General features: G+C 34.6%; 1 protein-coding gene across 5 annotated transcripts in view; it reads left to right on the forward strand.

Annotated features, from left to right (window-relative positions):
- Window positions 1-27986, forward strand: part of SLC35D2 (solute carrier family 35 member D2) — a 55048-nt gene that overhangs the window by 15161 nt on the left and 11901 nt on the right. For 4 of the 5 annotated variants that reach the window (XM_011383472.2, XM_023525042.1, XM_023525041.1 and 1 more), the window contains 8 exons: window positions 1158-1191; window positions 3172-3258; window positions 9093-9160; window positions 16656-16727; window positions 17626-17694; window positions 22238-22340; window positions 23596-23688; window positions 27048-27115. In XM_011383472.2, coding sequence (XP_011381774.1) covers window positions 1158-1191; window positions 3172-3258; window positions 9093-9160; window positions 16656-16727; window positions 17626-17694; window positions 22238-22340; window positions 23596-23688; window positions 27048-27115 — 594 coding nt within the window. The remainder of the gene's footprint in view (window positions 1-1157; window positions 1192-3171; window positions 3259-9092; window positions 9161-16655; window positions 16728-17625; window positions 17695-22237; window positions 22341-23595; window positions 23689-27047; window positions 27116-27986) is intronic. The other variant, XM_011383473.2, reaches the window with a different exon arrangement.

Raw genomic sequence — 27986 nt, forward strand, 5'->3', positions numbered from 1 at the left:
TATCCTAATTACCTAGTGCCATTTGTTGAAAGACCATCTCTTCCTCATTGCTCTGCACTGTCATCTTTGTCATGAATCAAGTATCCATATATGTGTGTATCTGTCCCCATCTCTGTTCTCTTCCATTATTTTATTGGACTATCATTGTCTAAATGACACACTGTCTTATTTAACTTCATAATGAATCCTGACATCCAACAGAGTCATTTATCTTTGTTCTTTAAGATTATCTTGGGTAATTTTGCTCTTTGCCTTTTCTTTCAGTTTTAGGATCATCTTGTCAGTTTCCACAAAAATACCTGCTGGTGTTTTTACAGAGAGTGTATTGATTTCATAAATAAGTTTGAGGGTAATGGGCTTCATTGCAATATTGAGTTTCCAATCTATGAACTTTATTTAGTGCTTCTTGAATTTTTTAAATATTGATTTATAGTTTTCTCTGTAGAGGTGTTTCTTGGAAATCTTTTTATTAGATTTGTACGTGGGTATATTATTTAAAAAATCAAACACTATAATGAATCACCGTGTAGCCATCAACCAATTTCAACAGTTTTGTTACATTTATATCCCTTCTTCATTCAGCCTGACCATTTTCTTCCAGATTAATTTGAAGAAAATTAAAAATATTTCATCGTAGGCATTTCAATATGTATTTCTAAATGATAAGAAGGATTCTTTTGTTTAAAAATATACCACCCCAATATCATTTCATACTAAAAAAATAAAAATAATTTTTTAAAATCCAGTTAGTGTGATTTGGTATTTTATGGTGCTGTTGTAAATGATGTCTTTAAAATTTTCATTTTCTTTGTGTCTTTCTGGTATATAATTAGTTTTCATATGTTCAGCTTGTATCCAGTAATCTTACTAAAGCTATATATTAATTCTAATAATTTATCTCCAGATTATTTTGGCTTTCTATGTATACAATGTTGTTTGTTAATATAATGACAGTCCACCTCAGGGGGCAATAGATGTTTGCCAGGTTTAGCAGCCATCAGTTTAAATAATGAAAAAGAAATGAACAAATGAAAAGTGAACAAATTTGATGCTAAATTTTCATCATATAAGACTGAAAAAGAAGTCTAAGACTTATAGACTGTCTTCAAGTTTTAAAAGTAGTTAAAATTATTTGTTATTCTATGTTTTTTTTGTAGTTTCCCATCACCAGTTGTTCTTGGAATTGGACAGGTAAGTAAAAAAATTTAATCTTAATTAGTTGTCACTATACATGATGAAATTTAAGTGCTTTTGTTTAAGACTGTGGTATATACATTTATTCATCTGGCAGGGGATCAGAGGGTCATGATACTCTTGGTGAAACAATATGAAAAATATTGAAATGCTTTATTTCATTCTACAATTTAGGAACAGTTATATTTGTAGGAGAAACAACTACTCATTTTAATTTCCTTAATGGAATTTCATTACTTTAAAGCAAGGGGCCAGAAGCAAAGCCTGGTGGGTAACAAAGGAGTCGGTTGGGGCTGTGGTGGATCTGGGAGCATAGTTACCCCATGGAGGTGTGTACCTGCTACTCACTTTAAGCCACTGTGCCTGAGAGGAAAAAGTGTTGAGAAGATGAGGTGGAGCCCACTATGCCCTCATCATCAGAACTCTGAAGTTTTTTCAAAAGAAGTAAAGAATTTGAATTTTTACTCCCAATGTGTAAGTGCTGGCAATGGATTCCAGTTTTTATAAAACTCTCTCAGGGCCAAACAAAACTTTATATTTGCTTCCAATGGTTTGTGATTTTTGTTCTCAGGTGTGAGGTTGAGCTAAGATAAACTTTTAGACTAACCCACTTGCCTGTTTCTGAAATTTCCCATTAATATTAATCTGTGGCTTGTTTCTTCCTTTGGTCATATGCTGGTGATTTTCAGTAGACAACTGGTAATGGGCACATGAGATTTTTTTTTTGGTTCTGGTTTGCTTTAATTTATAGGGAGAAAAAATTAAAATTATGGAAATTGTATCTGTTAACTAAATGTCTAATTATGAATATGCAAAAAACTCATTTATATGATTAAACATTGTGGTTAAATGTTTTGCTAATAAGGTACTCATTGTAACATGTTAGCAAGAATAAATAACAAGGAAACAATATATTTCCTTAGATCAAAAATGTATATAAGTTTCAATGTGAAAATATGTAGAAAAAAGCACTTTAAATTAAAGATCAGTGAATATGTGATAATGTGTCCTTTGTAATCCCTAATGCAAATAAATTCACTAGTTTGTACTCAATTAAGGTAAAGCCATTTTGGTTTGTAATTTTTTGGAGGAAGAGGTCAACAGACCTAATTTTATAAGTTCAAATTATAGAATATTTTAAATAAGTAATATATTTTTCTAAGAATTATAAAGTAAATCGTAAACCACAATTATAATTCAGGATGGGTTCCAGTTATATAAGTCTATTCTAAATATTAAGTTTGTAAACTCTTTGGGATCGAGGTTTAGGATTATAATCATGTTGAAGGAGTCCTTAAATTTTTGTATCATAATATGGAGAAAATTGAGTAAGTTCTAAAATTTGCAAATGAAAATGATGTTAAAATTTTAGTTTTATAATAATCTAGAGTATTGAAAATATACCTGGTATGCTCTAGATTAATAGGATTCAAATAAGACATTTTTGCAATACTGGCTAGATTGAAGATAAAAATTAACCCCCTTTGAAATTTGTTTTTCTGTTTTAATTTGCCATCTGTGAAATATTAGACTTTATAAAAAATACGTTTATGTGTGGAGTTTGTACCCCCTACCAATACCCCCACCCTCACTTTATGAGGGAGGGTGACCATATGCTTAGTACATGGGAAGTGTGGTCCAGGATCAATGAGTGGCTTCACTGACAGTGGTCACCCTGCTCAGTTTTGGGGACATTGTTCCTTTTCCCCTCTGTCACTGTTCCTTGAGCCTCTTGAGATTGTGTATATATACAAGAGTTTATTTGATGTACTTTTTGCCCGTAGTTCTGATGGAATCCATAGTACAACAAGAAAAACAATTTTAATGTTTTTTCAAGAAATGGTTATTTTTTTGGAACCTAGGAAATGGATTTTGGATATATTTCTTTTTGATGAATCTCTTTCTTTCTAATGATATGTTTGTACCTCAAACAGTTTAGATATTTTGCTGAAGTTTCTTTTCCTCTCTTTCCTTTAGATGGCAGCTACCATAATGATATTGTATGTGTCCAAGCTAAATAAAATAATTCACTTCCCTGATTTTGACAAGAAAATTATTGTAAAGGTATGTGATGAAAAGTACATATAGCTATTATGGAAGATATGAAAATACTATAGAATTTCACATTGATCTTAGAGTACTAGTTCATTTCTATGCACACTGTTCTCCTTGTGTGCACTAGGTAGAAACTTCTTAATTAAGATTTTATATCATTCAGTTGTCTATTAATGTAGCATAATAATAACAAAACTGTGTGTGTAGCATTTGACTTTAAATAGATATTGTGTGTCTTCTGAAATGGCAAAATCCTGTATCAGGGATTGTCAAACATTTTTGATAAAGGATCAGATAGTAACTATTTAGGCTTTGTGGGCCAGACCATTTCTTTTGCAACTATCCCATGAAAACAGCCAAAGATGATATGTAAATGAATCAGTGTAGTTGTGTTCTAATAAGACTTTATTTACATAAATAAGAGATGGGCCGGATTTGGCTCTTAGGTCCCGAGTTTGCTGATCCCTGTTTTAAGTTTTTATTTTTAGCTTGAATTGATAAAAGCTATGAGGGGAATGAATAATACAATTTGATATACATAGAAATATGCAGTTTTTTCCATGATGGAACCAGAAACATGAGACCTGCCATTCCTTCTTGGGAATGTGCAATGGAACTAACTTATTTAACAGTTGCTGGATGTCAGGCATTAGGCTAGGCATTGAATTCTTAGAGCAGTCCTGTGGAATCGGTGGTATTAAATGGATTATCATGACATTTTTGGATTTCGGGAGGTTAAATCAGACTGTTGGTTCCTTGAGAGTGAGGACCTCACATGGTTTGTTCACTGCTCTGTCTCCAAGGTCTGGAAAAATGCTGGCTTCTAGTACTGGGTTATTCATCAGGCTGATTTATGGCATTGGTAATCAGGGACATCCACAAAAAAGAAAGACAAAATATATGAAGAGAAAGACAAAGTATACGAAAAATATCGAGCCAGTCTTCTTAGGAAAAATCAGTATATTGTTGGGCTTACTTATACTTCGTTTATGATATACTATAATTTTTAAATACTTTAAACATTAAAAATTATGAAATATGACTCATGTAGCGAGAAAGGTATCATACATGAATATGTAATTGAGTGAATAATTACTTATAATCATTTCCTAGGTCATGAGATGGGTTCACAAAATCCTCCTTATGCAAAAATTCTTCTCACTTTTGTAATAATAATTTTCTTTCTTTTTTAACATAATTTTTCTAAATTTGTATGAATTCCTGAATTATGTAGTTTAGATTTACCTATTTTTGAACATTATGTAAAAGGAATTAAACTGTGTTTTGTTTTGTATCTTGATTCTTTTACTTAATATTATGGTAAGATTCATCCATGTTGTTTTGTGTAGCTGTCTTCTTTTATTTTCATTGTATGAATAGAGTACTAAAATTTACTTATCTGTTTTAGTGCTTATGGTAATTTGGATTGTTTCTAGTTTGGGTGCTAGAAAAATAAAAAGTACTGTTCTGAACATACTTATAGTCAGATCTCTGTGCACCTGTATTATTGTCAGTTTGGGTGGCTCAAACAACAGAAATTTATTTTCTCACAGTTCCGGAGGCAGGAAGTCCAAGGTCAAGGTGTAGGCAGAGTTGGTTTCTGGTGAGAGTTCACTCAATGGGTTGTCTCACATGGCCTTTACTCTGTGCATGCACTCCTGATATCTCTTCCTCTTATAAGAACACTGGTTCTGTTGGAGTAGTGCCCCACCCTTATGACCTCATTTAACCTTAATTACTTCTTTAAATGCCGAATCTCCAGTATAGTCACCTGGAGGTTAGGGCTTCAACATATGAATTTTGAGGGGACACAATTCAGTCCAAACCAGCACATGTGCATGAGTTTCTCTGGGAAATATATCAAGAAGTGGAACTGCTGGCTCCTAGTGTATGTGTACCTTTAACTTGATAGGTAATTATCAAGTTCTTCAAAGTGGTTGTACCAGTTTACACTCCCTACAAAAGTACACTTGTGTTGTTCCTCCTACTTGTCAATTCTTGGTATGTCAGTCATTTTTAAATGTGCTAATGTGATAGCAGTTTGACTTTTATTTGGATTTCCCTAGTTATTAATGAGGTTGAGTCCCTTTTCATTTTTTAATGCCCATCGGGGCATCCTCTTTTGTGAAGTGCTAGTTCAAGACTTTTTCTATTGGGTGGAAATCTTTTTCTTATTGATTTGTATAGGAATTATAAAAAATATATTAATGATATTCCTCTTATTAGTTATAAACAGTATTACAAATACATTTTATCAGCCTTTTCCTTTATGATTAATCACTATTTTTGTTATTTAGGAAATCTTCTCTACTTTGAGATTATAAAGTATGTGGTTTTCCAGAATTAGGTTTTTAATTTGCTCAGAGATGATTTTTGTGGATGATGTGAGGTCGTGGTCCAGTTTCATTTTTTTTCCCAAATGAGCACTCAGTTGTCACAGACTCAATTGAAAAGTCTGCCACTTATATTATGGTACTGTCACATATGCATAGGCTGTTTCTAGGCTCTCTATGCTTTTTCATTTGTCTGTGTTTTCTGCACCATTACCACACAATCTCAATTACTATAGCTTTCTGAAAAATCTTGCTATTTGGTAGAGCAGGTCTTTCCTCTTCGTTCTTGGTCCTTCGCATTTCTATATAAATATTGGGAGCAGCTTGTCAAGCTTCAGAATAATTACCTTTTGGGATTTTGATTGGGATTTTGTAAAAGCTATAAGTCAATTTGGGCTAAATTGACATTTTTAAAGTATTAAATCTTTCAATCCATGAACATAGTATACATACACCTTTAATTTTTTTCAGTAAATTTTATAATTTTGTCAGTAGAGTTCTAACATTTTTTGTTAGATTTATTGCAAGGTACGTCTTCATTTTATTTTATTCTATTTTTGCTATTGAATGTATCTTTTGAAAATATATTATTCGGAAAATAAGAGGGGCATATTTTTATATAGCTTTTGTGTATTGTTTTGTATCCACAAAATTATGGACTATTAACCATAATTTATTTGTAGTTTCTTTTGGATTTGTCTATATTCACAATCAGGTCATCTGCAAAAAGTGACAGTTTTGTTTCATTCTTTGCAACATTCTAATTTTTTTTACTTGCTTTATTCTCTATAGCATAGGACCTCCAGTTCAGTATTGATAGAAACAGTAATATTGGGCATTATCGTCTGATCTCAAAGAGAAAGCTTTTAACAGTTCACCATTAAGTATGTTGTTTGCTGTAGTTTTTTTGTGGATACCTTTCATCTGTGATCCATTTATCATTTGCTGCATAACTTAATGACAAAACAATAATTATTGTATTATTTCTCACAGTTACTGTGGTTAAGGAATTCAGGAGATCTCAACTGGGTAGTTCTGGCTTAGGGCTTCCATATAGTTGCAGATAAATGAAGGCAGAGCTGAAATAATGATGGGAATGGGGGTTGATCAGGGCATCTGGGGGCTGGTTATGTATCTTTATATGTAATCTCAATCCTGGCCATGTGGTCACCCATGTAGGCTATTTTGGGCTTCCTTACAAAATGACAGGCTCAGGTGAGTCCTAATGGTGGCTAAAGTCTTCAAGGGTCAGAATATTTCAGCAAGTGTCCCAGACTGCATTGCTTTTTATGACCTAACCTCAGAGGTCACACAGCGTCATTTCATTTCATTATTATTTGAAATAGTCCTATCCAATTTTACGAGGAAGGGTCATAGAGCCTACCTCTGGATGGAAGGAAGTGTTAAAGTCATATTTTAAGAGCATGTAGGATGGGAGATATTACAGCCATTATCTCTGATTGTGGATTTGCCTATTTCTCTTGGTATTTCTGTCAGGTTTTTTGTTTTGTTTTATTTATTTTGAGGCTTGTCATTGAGTGCCTAAAAATGTAACTAGTTAAGTCTTCCTGGTGAAGTAAAGTATATAATTATATGAAGTGGACCTCCTCTCTTTCAGTTTTTTTAGTGTGACCCTGGAAATTATACTATGCATACCTGGCTTATTAAATTCTAAAGTTGATTAATAAACGTACTCTCCCCATCAACAATGCAAAGACTTTCACCTATTTATCTCTCTTCCCAGCTTATATGCTCTTGTCAGCAGGTACTTTAATACATGCTCTACCTTTATTTAAAATCTCACAATACATTTTTATTTTCCTTTTTAAAAAGCTATCAGTGTTTCTTCATATTTACCCATATATTTGCTGTTTCCTTTGCTTTTCTTTCCCTCTTTCATCTTCTATTTCTTCTGACTGAAGTGCCTCCTTTAGAGCAGGGGTCCCTAATCCCTGAGCGGTGAGCGCTGGGCAAGGAGGAAGCATCATCTGTATTTGCAGCCGCTCCCCAGAGCTAGCATCACCGCCTCAGCAACACCTCAGATCATCAGGCATTAGATTATTATAGGAGAACCTGTCCTTGGTGCCAAAAAGGTTGGGGACAGCTGCTTTAGAGTTTACTAATGGTCTGCTGGTGATGAATTCCCTTAGTTTTTGTGGTGTTTGAAAAAGTTTAAATTTTTCTTTTGTTTTTGAAAGGTATATTTGTTGACAGAATTTTGCAGTTGCAATTCTGCTGTCCTCTGGTTTCTATTGTTTCTCTCTGGGTTTATGTTTTCCTTTAAGTTTTAGCCTGGGAATTTCTATTTTCCCCATCCTTTCATGCTTTTATGAAGGTTTCAAGTTATTTTATCTAGCATTTTTAATTGTTTTCAGCAGAGGGATTAGCACAAATAATCTAGCCCACTGTTACCAGAAACTATAAGTCAGTATTGTTTTCATTTTAAAATTTTTTATGGAAATGGAGGCAACTGATTCTTTTCAATGCCTGAGAACCTCTAAAGTTGTATTATCACCAGCTGTGTTATTGTTGAGTCAGTTGCAGGCTGTTAACCAGAATGTTGAGGAATATAGGGGAGGGTCCTGGATCTCTTAGCCTCTCTTTCTTAAATCTACATTCTTGAGCAAATCTACCGATAATAGAATTCTGTAACTTTTTTTTTTTGGCACATAACAGTATTTCAGAACGCTTCAAAGGATATATTAGATATCTGAGTTGCATGCTTAATGTCTTTTTAGTGGAAAAAGAAATGTTGGCATCACTCATCTTGATCGCTGCGAACTAATGTGTCAGAAAGTTCTTAAAAGTTGTCATGTGACCTTACGAAAGGATATATACTTTTTTCACTTAAGGAAGACCAGGTCTTACATTTTGTTTGTTTCTTCAGTATGTTCTGAACAATATTTCTCTTGACAATCAGAAAATAATTCAGGAGCTCGGAGTTCAGTAATTCAAGTACAGGGTACATTGTTTGCCTTTGGTAGATATTTAATCATTCTAGGCTTGTAAAACTAAGTGACTTCAAAGTAGAGTTGCTGGTATACACAACTTTTTGAAGGGGTCACCAACCTTGTGACATTCCAATGAGAGATATGAACCTTTGCCTTTGTCCAAAAGAGTGTGTATGTGCACAGATAACAGAAGTTTGCATACCTTTTTATGGCCTTCAGAACTTCATATGTAAACTGTAAACATCCATCCTCAACTCACCAACCCAGCCAGGAGTCTCTACTCAAGAAGGTCCTTGTCCTTGTATAGTCTACAAATATGAGCAAGATCAGGATTTCTGTTTCTATACAGCTCCCCCCAGGGTTATGGATATCAATGCCCACCTAACTTGATCACATGGAGAAACTTGTAAAGGTGTTTGGAATTCTGGACAGTTCACAGTCATTGCATGGAAAGGAACTCAGTGATTTGCTTACTGCTGAGGAGTGAATGTCACCATTTTTATATATAAAGGAAAATATGTAATTGGAGTTCTAACCGAATGTTCTTTTTTTATTGAAGCTGTTTCCCCTGCCTCTCTTCTACATTGGAAACCACATAAGTGGATTATCAAGCACAAGTAAATTAAGGTAGAGTGCAAGATAATGGTTGACGGGAGGTTCTTCACTTATTTGCTTCTCATGGTACACAGACCAAGTTTGATTTTTTAAGATATTGCTTGGACTACATAGAGAATGCAATAGTATTTAATAATTTTAGAAAATAACAGAGTTTGAGATAACTTTTCTAATGCTTTGAGAAATGTTAAAATGATTTTTTTTTATTGTTTATGTTCAAATCTGAATGTAGAATATGAGATCTCTAAAAATCAAGATAATGGGATGATTTATTCAGGAAGATTCACTTACATGAATGTGGGTTCTGTGTTACTTTTGGTTTCATCACAGGTTTTAAAAAGCAGGAACATTCTGTCAGATTTGTGTAGGTCAGGTTTGATACTGTGAAAAATAAATGACAGACATTATTTTCAAGTGTGTACTATATACTTCTGAAATTTGCATTTGCATTCATTTTAGGGTCTTTAATTAACTACTTTTGTTAAAAGTCACTGTAAAAAATGAAAAATGGAAATATAGAAAGACAAAGCCATCCTATAAATCAGAAAATGTGGTATGAAATATGTAGCCTAATAAACAAACATTAGTGTTACCAACCTATGACAAAGACGTCATTAATGAGAAAATTAAGTTTGCACAAAGGGTGGTAGAAATGGAAGAAAACCTGTTTGTATAGTGAGAGTGGAAACGAGATGGGTAGGAGGTAGATCGGAAAGAGAAGGACATATAAAATGGAGAAATGTGAAATTAGGCCTGTTGCCTTTTGCTCATTTGGGAAGGACAAGTTGTGGCTGTGAAAACCAAAATGTGAAATACTGTTTTTAGTTATATGTTTTAGTTGATTTGTTGTTTCCTTTTGGGATTAGGACAATCATTTTTTCTTAGACTTCAAATTTGTTTTAAAGCTTCCTGTGGTAGATGCTGTTGCCATGTTGCTGTGTGACCTCGGCCTTTCTTGGAGTTCATCTGCAGCTCTGGGGTGTGCCTTTAGTTAAAGATGAGAGCTCCCTCCTCTAGCATTGGGGGTCTCTGCCTCCCAGATGAGGGCTGCTCCTTTGCTTTTTTTTTTTAGTGATGTAATTAGAAACAACTTATTTTAAAAAACTAAATTTATAAGAGTAACATTGGTTTGTAACATTATATAAATTTCAGGTGTACAACTTTAAAATATGACATCTGTATACTCTATGGCGTGCTCACCATCTAGAGTCTAGTGTCCTTCTGTCACCATATACTTGACTCCCTTTACTCTCTTCATTCTCTTGTCATCCTCCTTCCCCTCTGGTAACTGCCATACCATGGTCTCTATCTATGAGGTTTTTTGTTTGTTTTATTTGTTCATTTGTTGCTTTTTGTTTTATATTCTGCATTTGAGTGAAATCATACAGTTCTTGTTCTTGACTTATTTCACTTAGCATAATATTCTCAAGATCCATCCATGTTGTCACAAATAGCAGTATTTCATCTTTTTAATGGCTTAGTATTATTGCATTGCATATATGTACCACATCTTTGTTGTCAAATCATCCATGAAAGGATACTTAGGTTGTTTCCATGTCTTGGATATTGTAAATAATGCTTCAGTGAACATAAGGGTACATATATCTCTACAAATAAGTGTTTTCAAGTTTTTTGGGTAGATACCTAAAAGAGGGATTGCTGGGTCATATGGTAGCTTTATTCTTAATCTTTCGAAGAATCTCCTTACTGTACCAGTTTACATTCCCACAAGCAGTGTTAAAAGGTTTCCCTCTCCAACATTTATTCCTTGTCCTGTTGATGATAGTCATTCTAACAGGTGTGAAGTGGTATCTCTTGTGGTTTCCATTTGCATTTCCCTTATAACTAGTGATGTTGAGCATCTTTTCATATATCTTTTGGCTATCTATGTGTCTTCTTTGTAAAAGTATCTATTCAGGTTTGGATATTAGCCCCTTATCAGAGGTATCATTTGCAAATTCCCCATTTGGGTGATTGTCTTTTTGTTTTGTTGATGGTTTCTTTTGCTGTACAGAAGCTTTTTAGTTTGATGTAGTCTCTTCCATTCATTTTTGCTTTTATTTTCCTTGACTTTGGGGTCAAGTTCACAAAAGCCCCTCTGAGACCCAAGGTCCATAAATTTAGTGCCTGTGTTTTCTTCCATGTATTTTATTGCTTCAGGTCTTATATTCAAGACTTTAATCCATTTTGAGTTAATTTTTGTGTATGACGTCAAGGAGCAGTCTAGTTTCATTCTTTTGCATGTGACGTTACAATTTTCCCAACACCATTTATTGAAGAGTCTTTCCTTTCTCCATTGTATGTTTTCGGCTGCTTTGTAGAAAATTAGTTTCCCATAAATGTGTGAGCTTATTTCTGGGCTCTCAATTCTGTTCTATTGGTCTGTATATCTGTTTTTCTGCCCAGACCATTACCGTTTTAAATACTGTAACTTTATAGTATAGTTGAAGTCAAGGAATGTGATGTCTTCAGCTTTGTTTTTTCTCAGGATTGCATGGGCTATTCAGGATCTTTTATGGGTCTATACAGATTTGAAGAGTTTTTGTTTTATGTCATTGTATGTCATTGGGGTTTTAATGGGGATTCCTTTGAATCTGTATATTGCTTTAGGTAATATGGCCATTTTAACAATTGGGGTTTTAATGGGGATTCCTTTGAATCTGTATATTGCTTTAGGTAATATGGCCATTTTAACAATGTTTATTCTTCCAATCCATGAACACGGAATATCTTTCCATTTCCTTATGCCTTCTTCATTTTCTTTCAGCAACGTCTTGTAGTTTTCAGTGTGTAGGTCCTTCACCAACTTTGTTAAGTTTGTTCCTGGATATTTTATTCTTTTTGTTGTGATTATAATTTTCTTTACTTGGGTGCCATGCGGGCTTTCTGAGAGAAGAGGGTGAACCAGTAAATGAGACATAAGAAGAAAGATTTCTTATACATGGTGTTAGGTAATGTGTTAATCTGTCGCTCGTATTTTCCATAAACTGGTAGTTATTTCTAGAGGCTTGATCAGATTTAGGTTCAGTTTTTCAGAAAAGATTAGTTTATTGGTGATGTTGGGTTCTTTCTACTGTATCACCTCATGGGGCACATGTTTTATCCCACTTTCCATGATATAAAATCGTCCATTTCTACTTTTAATGGTTTTAAGGGGTCACTGTGGTCCCTTTACTACAAAATTCCCCATCAGTTTTTTACCTAATAGTTTTAGCTGCCATTGGTGATCATTTTCTAGATCCATTATTTCATTGCAAATTGCAAAAAAGAGTGATTTTCCAAACAAAACAACCCCTTCTGCATTTATTGTCTAAACTTCAAAAAATACAAGTTTTCACCATTATATACAGAAAAGGCAGGATAAAAGCTTTATTTATAAATGTTCAGAGTAATAATAATGTTCTGTCACTTTTATTGGTGACCAATGAGTGTTGTTTTTATTTGTTTTTTTTGCTATCATTATGAACTCCTGAATTTTCATTTACTTGATACAAGTACTTTATCAGATATTTGTTTTGCAAATATTTTCTCTCTGTCTATGGTTTGTTTTTTCATCCTCTTAATACTGTCTTTCACAGTAGCTATTTTAAATTTTAATGAAGTTCTGCTTTCATTTTTTCTTTTATGGGTTGTGCTTCTGGTATTATATCTAAAAACTCATTACCAAACCCAAGGTCATCTAGATTTTCTCCTAAGTTATCTTCCATAAGTTTTATAGTTTACATTTTACATTTAGCTGTATCATCACTTTGAAGGTAACCTTTGTGAAAGATGTAAGGCCTGTGTCTAGATTCAGTTTTTGCTTGTGGATGTCTAGTTGTTTGAGCACCATTTGTTGTGAAAACTATCTTTTCTCCATTGAATTGTGTTTGCTTGTTTGTCAAAGATCAGTTGATATATTTGTGTGGGTTTATTTCAGGACTCTCTATTCTATTCCATTGATCTATTTGTTTCATTTACCGTATGTTTCAGTTCATTAAGAAATAATTCTTTTGATGCTCAAATTATACCGTGTCAGGCCATTGGGAGCCCCATTGGGAGCCTCTTACATTCTAGGGCCCCAGTGGTTTTTGATTACTTCCTTGCTTTCTGGTACATGATGGCCCAGGCTTATCTAGACTTTTCCCGTTGTTTCTCCAAGGATTCCCTGGTTATTTTAAGTGTTATTTTGAGGCCATAATCTGGGTAGTGGATGTATTTTGAAGGAACGGCTAGCTAACACAGTATCCTGACGAATACCATGTGGGGTCTGAGAGAAAGAAATGAGTCAAAGTTGACTTCATGATTGCTGGCCTGATGATGTGGAAGAATGGGATTACCATCGATTGGGTCTATACCTAGTAGGATTACTGGGTCGTATGGCAATTACGTGTTTGACATTTTGAGGAGCTGCCAAACTGTTTCCTAGGTGGCTTCACCATTTTACATTTTGAAAGGCAATGTATGAGGTTTTCAATTTCTCTGAATTCTAGCCAAATTTGTTATTGTCTATCTTTTTGGTTATAGCAATTCTAGTGATTGTGAAGTGGTATCATATCGTGGTTTTGATTTTTACTTCCTTGATGACTAATCATGGCTAATGTCTTTTCATGTGCTTTTTGGCCATTTATATAACTTCTTTGGGGGAATGTATATTCAGATTTTTGCCTATTTTTAAAATAAGGTTATTTATCTTTTTATTATTGAGTTGTAAGTCTTTATATAGTCTAGATACAGGTCCCTTATTATAGATATGATTGCAAAATTGTCTTCCATTCTGTAGATTGTCTTTTTACTCTCTTAATGGTAAACTTAAGAGCACAAAAGTTTCAAGTTTTAAAAAATTTAATTAACAATTAGTGTAAAATATACATAACAAAATGTACCATTTCAATCATAGACATATTTTGAAATTGATATATATATATATATACACACACATAACATAAAATTTACCATTTTAACCATTTTAACCAGTATTCAAGTCAGTGACACTAAGTATATTCATGATGTTGAGCAACCATTACCACTGTTTGTTCTAGAACTTTTTCATTATCCCAAACAGAAACTTTGTTCCTATTAAACAGTAACTCCCCATTCCCCTTACCCTAGCCCTTGGGAAACTCTATTACTCTCTATCTTTATTCTAGATATTTCATACAAGTGGAATATCATACAATATTTGTCCTTTTATATCTAGTTTATTTCGATTTGTAGGTTTCCAAGCTTCATTCATGTTGTGGCATGGGTTAGAATTTTATTCCTTTTTAAGGCTGAATAACATTCTATTGTATGTATATATCACATTTTGTTTACCTTTATAAAAGTTTTACATTTTGATGAAGTCTAATATATCTGTTTTTTCTTTTGTTGCTTGTGCTTCTGGTATTGTACCAAGAATGTTTTGCAAAACCCAGGGTCATGAAGACTTATTCCTGTGCTTTCTTCTAAGAGTTTTCTAGTTTTAGCTCCTACATTTAGGTCTTTGATAGATTTTGAGATAATTTTTTGTATGTGGTGTGAAGTAGGGATCCAGATTCATTCTTTTGCATGTAGATCTTTAGTTGTCTCAGCATCATTTGTTGAAAAGACCGTTCTTTCCCTGTTGTATTATTGTCTTGGCACCTTGTTGAGAATAATTGACTATAATCGTAAGGATTTATTTCTTGATTATTAATCTTATTCCATTGATTATATGGCTAGCCTTAAACCAGTACTGGTTATCATAGCTTTGTAGTGAGTTTTGAAATTGGGTATACCAACTTTGTTCTTCTTTTTAAATTTTGTTTTGGCTTTCTGGTTTTCTTACATTTCCATATTAATTTTAGAATCAGCTTGCCAATTTCTGGGGGAAGGAAAGCCAGCTGAGATTTTGATAGGGATTGTGTTGAATCTATAGATCCATTTGGGAAGTATTTCCATTTTAACATTAAGCCTTCTGATCCAGAAACATGGAGTGTCTTTCCATTTAATCATCTTTAACCTTTTAATAATATTTTGTAGTTTTTAGTGTATAAGTCTTATACTTCTTTTGTTAAATTTATTCCTAAGAATTTTGTTCTTTTTTATGCTATCAGAAATGGAATAGTTTTAATTTCCTTCTGGGATTGCTCATTGCTAGTGTATATAAATACAACTGATTTTGTATATTCATTTTGTTTTCTGCACACTTGCTTAACTCAGTTGTGATAATTTTTAATGGGTTCTTTAGGATTTTCTATATCTATCACCTGCAAATAAAGATAACTAACTTTTTTTTAACCTAATTGTTCTGTCTAGAACCTCAAGTATGATAGTGAATAGACATAGTAGTGAGAGAGAGCCTCCTGATCTTATTCCTGATCTTATGGGGAAAACATGTAGCTTTTGATCATTAAGTATACATTATCTGCTTTTAAAAGGCATTATCTGAAAATACTTTTTGAAGTCTATTGAAAATAATAACATTTTTTTTTTCTTGCTTTGAAAAAGGCAGTTCAAATCAGTCTCATAAGATATCTTTAAGTGTGGCTATAAAGTTCCTGAACATTCTTTTTGCACTTGGCCTCTGGTTACAATGTCACTATTAGTGTGAAACCCTTCTGCAAGTCTGGTCGGGAGGAGTTGGCTACTCTCCCTCTTGGTTGTGGTTCTGACTTTCCTTCCCAAGGTCACTGTCTTCTCAGGGTCACATCTGGAAGCAGATGGAGGTGGGCTTCTAGCTCTGGCAGTCTGTTGGCCATGCACTGAGCTGTGTCCTAGAATCTCTGGTTTTAAGAGTGGGTAAAAGGTTCTTAAATATTTTTTTAAAGGCACTGAAGGTAACCTCATTACATAAAGTTTTGGAGGAAAAGTCATTGGTAATTCTTTCCACTAACACACTACTTTAAATATTTATTTTGTCTTTTTTGCATATGCAGAATGTACCTTGTTATAGTTGCAGACTCTACATTGTTTTGTATCTTCCTTGTTTAGTTAATTTACTTTCCAATAGTGGTAAAGTTTTATAATATATTACATACATACATACATACATAATGTTTCCCCAACAGGATTAATCATAGCTTATTTATAATCATTGCCTTGCCTGACATTTGGTTGTTTCTGATGTTTCTCCCAAAGACACTACTGCGATGAACCCATTTGCGCATATGGTTTTTTCTTTTTTTTGGCTAAGTTTTTTTTAGGATAAGTTTCCCAACAAGAAATAATTAGGTTCAAGGTTAGGACCATTTAATGATTCTTGATAAATAGTCCCAATTTGATTTGCCAAAGAGTGTTTTGGTTCACATCGTGTATTAGTTTTAGCAAAATCTTTGTAGTGGTTGGATAGTATGATATTTTAGATAGCTAATAAGTGAAAGTGGAATGAAATTTTTAATGTCCATTTTTTTTTTACTGTTTAATGTTATTTGTTAGTAGTATACATGAGAATTAAGGTTAATTTCTTATATTTAATTTGGAAAATTAGTGCCTTAATTAAAACCGTAAAACATGTTAAAATTTTTTTGGTGTCTGATGTTATTCTGCTTCAATCTTTTCCTGACAGCTTGCCAATGTTCACCGTGCTCAGGAAATTTACCATTCCACTTACTTTACTCCTGGAAACCATCATACTCGGGTGATTTTTGTTTTTCCTCTGTTCCTCTGGTGCCCTCTTTCCCCTCCCTGCATTATTTTTACATAGCAAATTCTCAACATCTATTTTTTTCCCAAATAGTTGATTTGACTTGCTAGTAGCAATAACTTAAGGACAAATAGTTTATTAACGTAAAAGCAGTGTCCTTTTTTCATGAACTTAATGAGTGGCTTTTTAAATAGTTAATTTGCATTAGTCAAATAATACATGTTTGTGGTAGAAATTTATAAATCTGTAAATCTGTTTCCTGAGCCAGATGGAATATACACTGATTTTGGAATACAGAAGATAAATTGCCAGCGTATACATATAGGACAGGACTGCAGAAATCAGGGAAATCCATTCTGATGCAGCGATTACAGTGTAAATCAGAATAAAGTAATTTTTATAATGATTTAAACATTTCTCATAAGAATTCTCAGGCTGATATCCAAAAAGGTGATTCCTGATTTTGCTGTGAAGATTATTTTGCAATGAAATTTGGATGATGGTCCAATTTTTTAAGTCCTACTATTGAATTTTATCTTAATCTTTGAATGTGTGGTCTAAGTTCATACCAACTACTCTACTAGCAGGAGCTGTTCTGCATTTTGTCTCGGTGTCTCTCTAGTGAAAACAGAGAAATATGTTTATAATTAGATTAAGACAACTGCTTAAGAAATGCAGTAAATTTGGTCAGATTTACTAATCCATTTAACAGATACTTTTAGCGCTTTCTCTAGGTAAAGCATTATCCATTAGATTTTAGCTATGAAACTGTTAATAATGTCTATTTTCAGTTCATTTAAAAAACATAATTCACGTACTTTTCTCTCCTCCTCCTTGCCTTGTCTTTTTCTCTATCCATCTATCTACCCACCCATCTATTTATTTATTACAGGAAACAGTATTCCTTGAACATCGTTGTCAGTGTCTTTGCCATCATTCTCGGGGCTTTCATAGCAGCTGGGTAAGACTTTGGACAGTTTCTGCTCAATAACTTCTTTGTGTCTTTGATAATAGGCCCAGCCCCATACTCATTTTTCATTTTCCATCTGGCTGCAGTTGAAATGAGCAGCCAAGAGACAAATCTGTTGATGTTAGTGGAATCCCCATATGTTTCTGTGAAAGTCCAACTGGATTCGAAGTTGACCATAACATTTCTCAGAATATATAAAGAGAGCATTATGAGATAATAATACAGCTTTTCTTCATAAAAAGGAGTGAACTGTTCACTTCTATTACTGAACGTCTTCAATGTAAAAATTTTACTTGAAAAATTCTTAGACATTTGATCAAGAAGAATAACAGAGGTATAGAGCCCTTGTATGCTGATTTGTTTATCCTGTAGTGTCTTGAAAGTCAGTATTTCCAAGGGCAGAATACTCTCATTAAATATATATTTGTATGTTTGGGATATGAGCCAATACCAGTGCATGACTCTACTATCTTACTTACTAATATGTAAAACCAGGAATGAGGACTCCACGTTTGCATTTGAAAGCAGGCACTCAGACTCCTATCTTTCATAGCATTGTGGTTAGAGCTTGTGTGCAGTTAACATTCCCTGGGTTCAAAACTTAGCCTTGCCCCTTCAGCTGTTTCTTAGCCTCTTTGTGCCTCAGTTTCCTCATCTATAAAGTTAAGACGATAATAGAAAATAAAAACCTACTTGAATGAAAGGAAGAATGAAAAATTTGGAGGAATTCTAGTTAAACTAGTTTCCTTAACTCATTTTGAAACGAATTCTGGATCACTAATTGTAAATTAAATAAAGATGTGGACTACAGAGCCAAGATTTCTGGGATCTTATTCTAGCTTCCTCACTTATTAGCTGTATAACCAGGGACAAGCTATTCAACCTCCCTGTTCCCCAGTTACTTTAACTGTAAAGTAGAGATTAGAATCGCATCCGCCTAATAGGGTCCTTGTGAGAAGTAAATGAGGTAATAATAAACTAGAGTTTATACTAGTGCGTGACCAAGTTCAACAAAAACGTATTGAGTGTCTTTTGTATGCCAGACATTGTTCTGGGTGCTGGGGAATCCAGCAGTTGACAAAACAGACAAGAATCCTTGCTTTCATGGAACTTCCATTCTAGTTGGTGGACAGATAATAACCAAAAGAAATAGACTTAAAACTATAGCATGCCAAATGAAGACAGACAATAATAACAATTCTATTATTATTATAAACGTGTTTAGTCTCCTGACTAGACCAAGATTTATTATTTACGATTTTATCTGTACCTTCCTCTTCTTCAGTCCTAGCTGGCCTCTTCGGTTTCTTTGCTGTGTTTCGTGCCTCTGGTGTGGTGCCGGTATAGACATTAAGCGGCAGCACTTCGAGCCTTTTTTAGTCATGAAGACTTTTGCTCAAACAAAATCATATGAGTAAATTAGCTAAAAACGGGAGATGCTCTGTTGAAAAGTGCCTTCCTCCCACAGCGCTCTGGGGTCTCCCCTGGCTAGCCTCTCTCCTCTAGGTTTCTTAGAGTTCAATTTGAAAACCACTGACTTAGAGCCAGTTGAAGACTTTTACAAAAATGATTTATAAAAATATGTTAGGTCCTGGGTGAGGAATGGCACTTCAGATGCTCTGTGTATGGAGGCACATTTCCGGAACCAGTTAGTAGAAATTCAGCTCTTGTTTAATGTGTGTGATACTCTGATGATCTGTCAGGGTAACTGGTTTTTCCCAAAGCATCTAACTTTTACCCAAGAGCCAGCTTGGAATAGTAATTCTCGACTTTCCCCTTCCTCAGCACCCATAGAATGGATAACATCCTGGTGGATGACAAGTACATTTCTTAGCTGTAGGCCATCTGTGACCCCATCCTTCTCTCCTCTCACTGAATTTAAGTCATACAAGTGCAAGTAATTGTAGAATGGGCTCAGCTGGATGAGCCAGTTTAAGCTGCTGTAACAAACAGTGGCCACATCTCGGTGGTTTAACATACCAAATACATTCTGTTCACTGTGCATGCAAACCAACTACAATTAATGCTGTGGGAGTGATCTGCTCAGTATAGTTACTGTGGGATGCAGGTCCTTGGGACCCTTGCCTCAAAGGGGGTCTCCATACTCATCCAGGCTGGAGGAGGGCATGTGTGGAATTGTGCACTGACTCTGCAATCTTTTGCCTAGAAGTGATGAAGTGTTAATCCCTCTTACATTTTACTTGCCAGAGCAAGTCACATGCCCAGAAAAAGTTGAAACAGAATGTCTGCGAATAGCTCTAAATGACAGCCACAAGGGTTAACCATGAATCTGCTCATTTATAAACAAGTAAATTCTTAAACTTTTGTGTTTTCACTACTGGCCTCAACAAATGATGCTGGGAACTCCTACCTTCCACCCCCCCTCCCCCCATCCCGACCCTTACCCCAGTGGGAGACATGAGAACTCTGGGAATTTCTCTCAGCCTCCTGAGGAAGTGAAAAACACCTCCTTTTCGTTCCTCTAGAAGCCTGGCCTTTCTGCTCATTTAACTCTTCATCATTTTACAGAACGGCCAGCTTTTAAACACTGAGCCAAATGTAGGCAAAAGGTTTGGAAACCCTTATTTTGAGAGATTCTATTTTTGTGATTAAGCCAGAAAATTCTGATTTATGATGATCTAAAATTAATTTACATTCTTACAATTATATCTGTAGATAATAATGCCAGTGGAAGCCTCAAGTAAAATCTGGTTTAATTTGCATTCAGATTTTGATGCAGTTTTTGCCTTTCTCTACTTCCTTCTCTTTGGTTAGAAATAATCTTATTTTTATATGGAAGGGGATCAGAATATGCCACTCCAAAATATACCGCTTTGGCATAAACGTTATTTTGAGTTGAAGGCAATTGAGAATCAACAGATGTCGGAATTTTCTGTCCTCCCCTTTTCTGCCTAAAGACAGACCATAAATTTCCCTTTATGAATGTGTCCCCCTCTCTTGTACCAGGAATAGGAAAGCAGGTCTTATCACCAGAGGTGACGAGGCAGCACCAAGAAGAGTCTGCATAAACAGACTTAAATAGTTGTTACCTTTCATTAGTTTTCCTCATATATTTCCTAGTCTCTTTCCTTTAATTTTTTCCTCAAAACTCAAACCCTTTTCTTTGTTAAAATGGTATATAAGCCCCAGAGTCTAATAGCTTCTTTGAGTTTCACTTCTCTGTAACCTTCTTCTTATAATTTGTGTACCTTGTTAATCTGTCTATTGTCAGTTAAATTTGCAGGCCCCCAGTCACTGAACCTAAGAGGGTAGAGGAAACTTCCTTGACAATGTATATGTATGAATTATGACAGGAGTTTGGTGCCATCTGCAAGGTCGAGTACAGGTAGATAAATCACATAATGGCTCAGCTGTTGTTCTCTCTCTCCTGATGCAGGACAGCATGAATCCCCCCAAGTGGGGACTCAAGTCCTGCACTGAGAGAGTCCGTGAGGGTCCTTGACTGCGCGCGGGAAAGAATTCAAGTGCACGCCAGAGTTAGTCTAAAGGAAAATTTATTAGAGAATAACGCTCCATAGTCAGAGCGTGTTTCTCCTCTTGGATACAGAGAATGAGAGAGACCCAAAGGAAAGTTTGTTAGAGATAGAATAATGCTCCACAGACAGAGCATGATCTCCTCTCAGAATGAGAGGGACCCCAAGTGTTCAAGGAATTCAGTTTAAATCTGCTCCTTCCCCCATGGGTTCCACCATCAAAAGCATGGGAAGGTAGTTGTTGGTAATCTCAGCAGGAATCTTCCTGCAGGTTCCTTGTTGTCTGGTTGTCTGGCTCTGTGTCGATCAGCCAGGTGCCCATGTCAGGCAGCACGTAGCAGGCTCTGCATATAGCTTGGTTTTAATATTTAATTCTCATTCCTCTTTCCTATATCGCTTCCTATGCCATATCCCCCCAAACATTTTTATACTAGTATTATTTATTTAAATGGAAATCAAAGAGAAGATGTTTTAAAAGAATAGGAAGAAGGAAACCTTAGAGGAGTTACAGGGAAGGGATAGGTTCTTGCTTTGCCTATTTGCTGAACAGGGTACTGAGGGAGCTGGTGGAGGATGTGACTAGGCACCAGATGGAGGTTTCAGTTCCTCAATTGACCTGTCTCGCCCGAGTCACTGCCCAGCTGTCTCCACAGGGCTATACTCTAGGGATTACCCTGCTTACTACAATAAGCAAAGCCACTGTGTGTTGGACAAATCACACCCATTAGAAAAGCAAGGCTCACCAATTATCATGCTGATTTATCAGTTAGCAAAAGAAAGGGCTGTACAGTTAAAGAAGGTTAATGTCCCTCTGGTTTTCAGCCTCCTGATTAAGTGGAAGCCACCTGATAGCTTGGTTTTGTTTTTGTGGAGACAAAGCAGAGGAGTTAACCACTCGCTACCAGAGAGGGGAAAACATGCCAGAGGAAGGCAGTTACTAGCCTCACAGATGGATTTGATTAGCGAAAGATGGAAAAAGACTTTGAGGCCAAGTTGTGAGTGTCTGAATAATCATCTTACTTTTCTGTTCTCTCTCCCAGTTCTGACCTTGCTTTTAACTTGGAAGGCTATATTTTTGTATTCCTGAATGATATTTTCACAGCAGCAAATGGAGTTTATACCAAACAGAAAATGGACCCAAAGGTACCAGATCTTCACTCCTATGGCTTTTAGGTTTTATCATCTGGCCCCTGAAATTACAGGAAAAAATAAAATGAATTTGTAAACTTGGCATGTATTAATTTACATAATATGAATTATAAATCACTAATTTCTTTTCAATGATCTTGTCTACATAGTTTATTACTCCTTGTCTCACAAAGTTTAGGGTGAAAATTAGATAGGAAGGAAAAAGGTGCCACTATTTTTGATGCAAAGTCAATATATAAAGGGATAATTTTGAAAGGCAAATTAAAATTAAAAGTTTTTTTTTTTTTTTAAATCATTATCATCAGGGTATTCTGAGAGTAACTTCAGCTTGAGAGTCTAGAGACATGGGTTCCATATAAAAGTTTTGCTGCTTACTGGTCATTGTGACTTTGAGCCATAACTCCTCCAAACCTCAGTTTCCTCATCTGTGGAATAGATCATTGGAATGGATAATTTATAAGGTCCTGTCCAACAGTAACTGCCTTTCACTGTTATGAGGGGATGGTGGGCAGATGAGCTTTTCTTCTGAGTTGCTGCCTCTGTATGGAGACTCCCCAACCCACACCCCTACCCCAGCCGTTCTGAAAAGCTCCCAAGGATGACCAGGCATACGTTTCTTTGTTCCAAGTTCTTTGTGTTGAGTGAGGGGTTCGCTCTGATGGACAGGCTTATTTCTGTGAGCTGTTTTTTAAAACCACTGTTTTTTTTTTTTTTTTTCCTGCACAGCCATTTGTTTTTTAATGGTGGCAGTTTTACAAAAACAGGTTTATTGCCTTTTGAGAATCACAATATGTCACCCTTTATGGAAAGTGGCTGTAGCGACTTTAATGAAAAGTAAATATATGCAAAATTAGAAAATGAGATACCTAGTGTTTTAACCCTGCTGTTTTTTAATAGAAAGAGCAGATGTTTTTAAGGAGTTTTGTTTATATTAACATTTTTAATGATCTTTATTTTGTTCCAGATTTCCCATTTTTGATTAGCATGCTTTAAAACAAAAATTAGAATGTTAGAGACGGATGAAACACCGGAGACCATTCATTGCCATCCATTTTATCTCTCATTTTTGTGTATAACATGTTTATTCTGAGATTACAGCATATTTGAAATGAAGCATTTTATGTCATAAATTTGCTGAAAATATTCCAATACAGAGTGGGTCAGAATGCATATTCTAATTCTGTATAAATACACAGTTGTATAAATGGCTCCAGGAAATCTGATAGTTCATGTTTCTTTGTTTTTGCAGGAGCTCGGGAAATATGGAGTGCTTTTTTACAATGCCAGCTTCATGATTATTCCAACCCTTATCTTTAGTATTTCCACTGGAGACCTTCAGCAGGTAAGCTGATGATAATCATTACGTTCTTACTTAGCAGTCTTTTCCAATTTTAATATTTAACCTTTGATACTCACTGAAGTAAAAAGTGTAAAGGTATCTAGGATTCCATGAAAACAAGATGTTCGATATCCCCACTAATATCTTCGGCATTATTCTCTCATTGACATTTACCTTTAGACACATGAGAAGTAGCAGGAAGTAGTCACAAGAACTCTGGACTGGAACTTTTTTGGAAAACAACAATAAAAATCTGAGTTTGAGTCTCACTACTCTTAGCTGATATGGGAGCCTGACTTATAAACTTGTAGCATGATGCTTTCCGAAGTTCCCTCCTGCCTATAATGAGTATCATGAAGAATTATTAAACTTCCTCATGTAATAAAAATAAAAGCTAATGTTTTTGAGGACTCATTCTATTAGACATTCAAAGTGTTGTACATGAGCCAGCTCATTGCATTCCCACAGCAACCCTCAGAGGAGAGGGTAATGTTATTATCCCCATTTTACAGAAGGAATCTAGGGCACAGGGTTTAAATAACTTCCAAGGACAGTAGGTAGGTAACAGATCCAGGCAGTCTGGCTCTGGAAACACGTCCTCTGCTGTAGTGGCATTTATTTTGTTTGTATATGAAAAGTGATTGTTTCCTTCACGTATGAAAAAACATAACCTATCTCATATATCTTAGAAAGTACAAGAGGTCTAACATACACTTTAATTTATTAAATCCTGGCATTCTAGATTATGCTCCAATTCTGGGTTGAGATGCTGGAATATTTCAATATTTAGCCTCTATGTAGTCTCATCTATTTGACCAGACTCCTAAGATTTCAAACAGAAGTTCCTAAAGTTGCCTTAGAGCTCCAGCTTGATGACTATGCACTGAAATTCCAGATAGATTGGAGTTAAGTTTATAGATTTATGTGAAAAATTATCATTAGAAAAGAACATATAACTGTAAGGATGACTTTCTATAAAATGACAAATTACAAAAGTCATAAAGTTAAAAATTTGACTATATTTTAATTTAAAACTATTGTATTTTAAAAGATGCCAAAAGATATGGGACACTTACTATCATCAGTAATAAAAAAAATCCTGTAGGAAAAATGATGAGCTTTTTCACTATAACCATGGCTGCCTCCATCTTAAGATAATGAACCAGATACAATAAAGAAGCAAATTTCTGTACATAGGTGTTAGTCTGCAATATAAAATTGTATTTTACTTGCTAAGTTTGGCAAATGGAAGGAGGACCTCAATGAGTCAGTTTTCCTGGTTGACTGGAGAGGGTCAGGGGCTGTGTTAGGATTCAGTGTGTGACTCACTGCAGTGTTTACTCCTGGACCTTGGACTTATACAGTCAGTAGGTCTGCTCACAGCACTTTGACTCTCTCTGATGAACAGTTAGTGATTGTTAACAAATTAGGTCTCTGGAAAACACTCAGTGGGTGAATCATTGAATCATAGGTCTAAAGTACATTTGTTTTTTAATTTTTTAAAATTTATTAGAAATTTTTCATTTTCCAGTTACAGTTGACATGCAATATTGTGTTAGTCTCAGGTATACAACATAGTGATTAAACATTTATATCACTTATGAAGTGATCACCCAAGTCTAGTACCCACCTGACACCATATGTAGTTATCACAGTATTATTGACATTCCTTATGCTGTACTTTACATCTCTGTGACTGTTTTTATAACTGGCAATTTGCCAAAGTACATTTAGTGTATTACAGTTGATGAATAGCAATAAATAATAGGGTTTTTTTTTTCTGATTAAAAAATCCATAAATGCAAAATCAAAAAGATTCATATTCCAACATATTTTTACCAACATTTTTACAGCAATTCTAAGTCTGAAGGGAGAAGTACTTTGTTATTATTCATCATAAATTATTTTCTGTTTTAAAATAAATATGCTGTTATTTTTAAAGACTCTACCTGTACAGCTTCATCATTATTAAAGAAAGAAAATAAAACTAAAATCTGTCAAAATTTAGGGTGGCAAGGAATCCTTATGTTTTTATAAAAATTATTTCATTGCTCTGAGTGGTTTATGTGGTGTCAGGAATATATAGCATTTATTTGCTATTTACATAAATATTTGCAGTTCTTTGAGTAAATAAATGTTTTTCTACCCTTGGTTTAAAGTTTGGGGCATATGATTTTCTCGTAGTCCCAATTTTATTTGACCTTCAGACACAAGTTTTCCATAGTTTTTGTTTGGTTTTAATCTTTACTTGGCTGGTTTCTGTGCCTTTGATTGGCTTAGGGCTTGGCCGTATGTTAGAATTAAACTCATTATATATTTTTTCTTTCACAAATAAGCATTTTAAAAAGAAGTTTTAAGATGGAAACTTTCAAACCTATGCAGAAGGAGAGAGAATAGTATAACAAACCCCATGTACAATTATCAAAAATTTTCAACATTTAGTATTTATCTTTTTGATAAGAGAGGTAGGCAAAATATTACTAATGACACAATGACAATAAAGTGTGACAAGTCTGTACTGATCAGACAAGAGAATTCCATTTTAATTGTTTTAAAATTTTTGAATTGTAAACTTAAGATTTAAATAAACATATTAAGTTACTAATATTTGGCTAACAAAGTATTGCTTAACAGAAAGTGAGTAGAACTTATGGTTAATCATGTTATCAGCATATACTTATGTATAGTCTTGAGTCACTTTAAAATCATCTTTGGAGGTAGTAAGGGACAAATCATGGATAAAATACTCTCTTGTCACCTATAATTTCAAGAGGGTTAATTTTATTTTTTCAGCTAGAGACTAAGAGCAGAAACTTCTCTGTCAGCACTTCCACCGAATTACTTTACGGCTTTGTAAATAGGAAATAGTAGTTTATTTGTTAATGATACTGCCTAAGCGTTTACAAATTCTTAAAAACAATTTATGAAAGTTTTTTTAGTCTTGCCAACATTATGAATTTTATAATAAACTTTTTTCTAAGATTATTTTATATAAAATAAGCTTAACCTTGACTTTATGACTACAATTTTAGTTAAGATTTAATGATATCCACAGCAATAATAGCTATCATTTTGCTCTTGCCACCCGCAAGGTTCTAAACAATTTCATTAAATCCTCATATCTATCTTTTGAGGATGCTCTTTTAAAAAACATTCTCATTTTGTAACATGAAAGTGAGGTTCAGGAAAGAAAAGTAATTGCCCAACGTCACACAACTGATATTACCTGGGATTTTTTAAACTGTATTTTCTGTTTGAGAAAGTGGTTCTTGTACTAAATAAAATGAGCAATTTGGTAAAACCAATAAATTTAAACTACAATATTAACTCTAACCATTGGTTTTCTTTCTTTTTGATGATAGGCTACTGAATTCAACCAGTGGAAGAATGTTCTATTTATCATACAGTTTCTTCTGTCCTGTTTTTTGGGGTAAGAAATGACACATAAGTACAAACTTTGGACTATGGTATCTCTTGACAAGTCAAATCAAAATATACATTGTGTCTGCTCTGTCAGAATCTCTTTGTGCTTCTCTAGTGTTCTCAAGAAAGTACTCCTGCAGCAGGCGGGTGGACTGGGACCCATGCTAAATGTTACATTCTACTCCAAAGTGATGTTCCCGGTTGAGTTCTAAAAGTTAGTTTTAAATGAAGTCAGCTGACATGTCAAATTCATTATTGTGTTGTTTTTGTCACAGTGTCCCGATATTTATCTTTCTCTATCTGACCCATTTCATTTAGCACAATACTCTCTAGGTCCATCAAGGCAATATCTTTTTACATTCCCTTCCTTTTAGTCCATGTGTGTCTTTTAATCTGAAGTGAGTGTGTTGTAGGCAGCATATGTAGGGGTCTTGTCTTCTTATCCATTCAGCCACTCTATCTTTTGGTTGGAGCACTTAATTCTTTTCCATTTGAGGTACTTGTTGATAGGAATGTAGTTATTACCATTCTTTATTCCTGTTTCTGATACACGTTTTTTCTTCTTAAAGAAGTCCCTCCAACATTTCTTGTAATAACTGGCTTGGTGGTGATAAATTCCTTTAACTTATTTTTGTCTGGGAAGCTCTTTATCTGTCCTTCAACTCTAAATGAGAGCTTTGCTGGACAAAGTATTCTTAGTTTGGATCCTGGATCTTCATCACGTTGAATATTTTGTGCCAAGCCCTTCTGTTCTGCATAATTTCTTTTGAGAAATCAGCTTCCAGTCTTATGAGTGCTCCCTTGTAGGTAACTAACTGCTTTTCTTTTGCTGCTTTTAAGATTCTCTCTTTGCATTTAACCTTTGATATTTTAATTAT

Source organism: Pteropus vampyrus, unplaced genomic scaffold (genome assembly GCF_000151845.1).
Source record: "Pteropus vampyrus isolate Shadow unplaced genomic scaffold, Pvam_2.0 Scaffold520, whole genome shotgun sequence".
Taxonomy (NCBI): domain Eukaryota; kingdom Metazoa; phylum Chordata; class Mammalia; order Chiroptera; family Pteropodidae; genus Pteropus; species Pteropus vampyrus.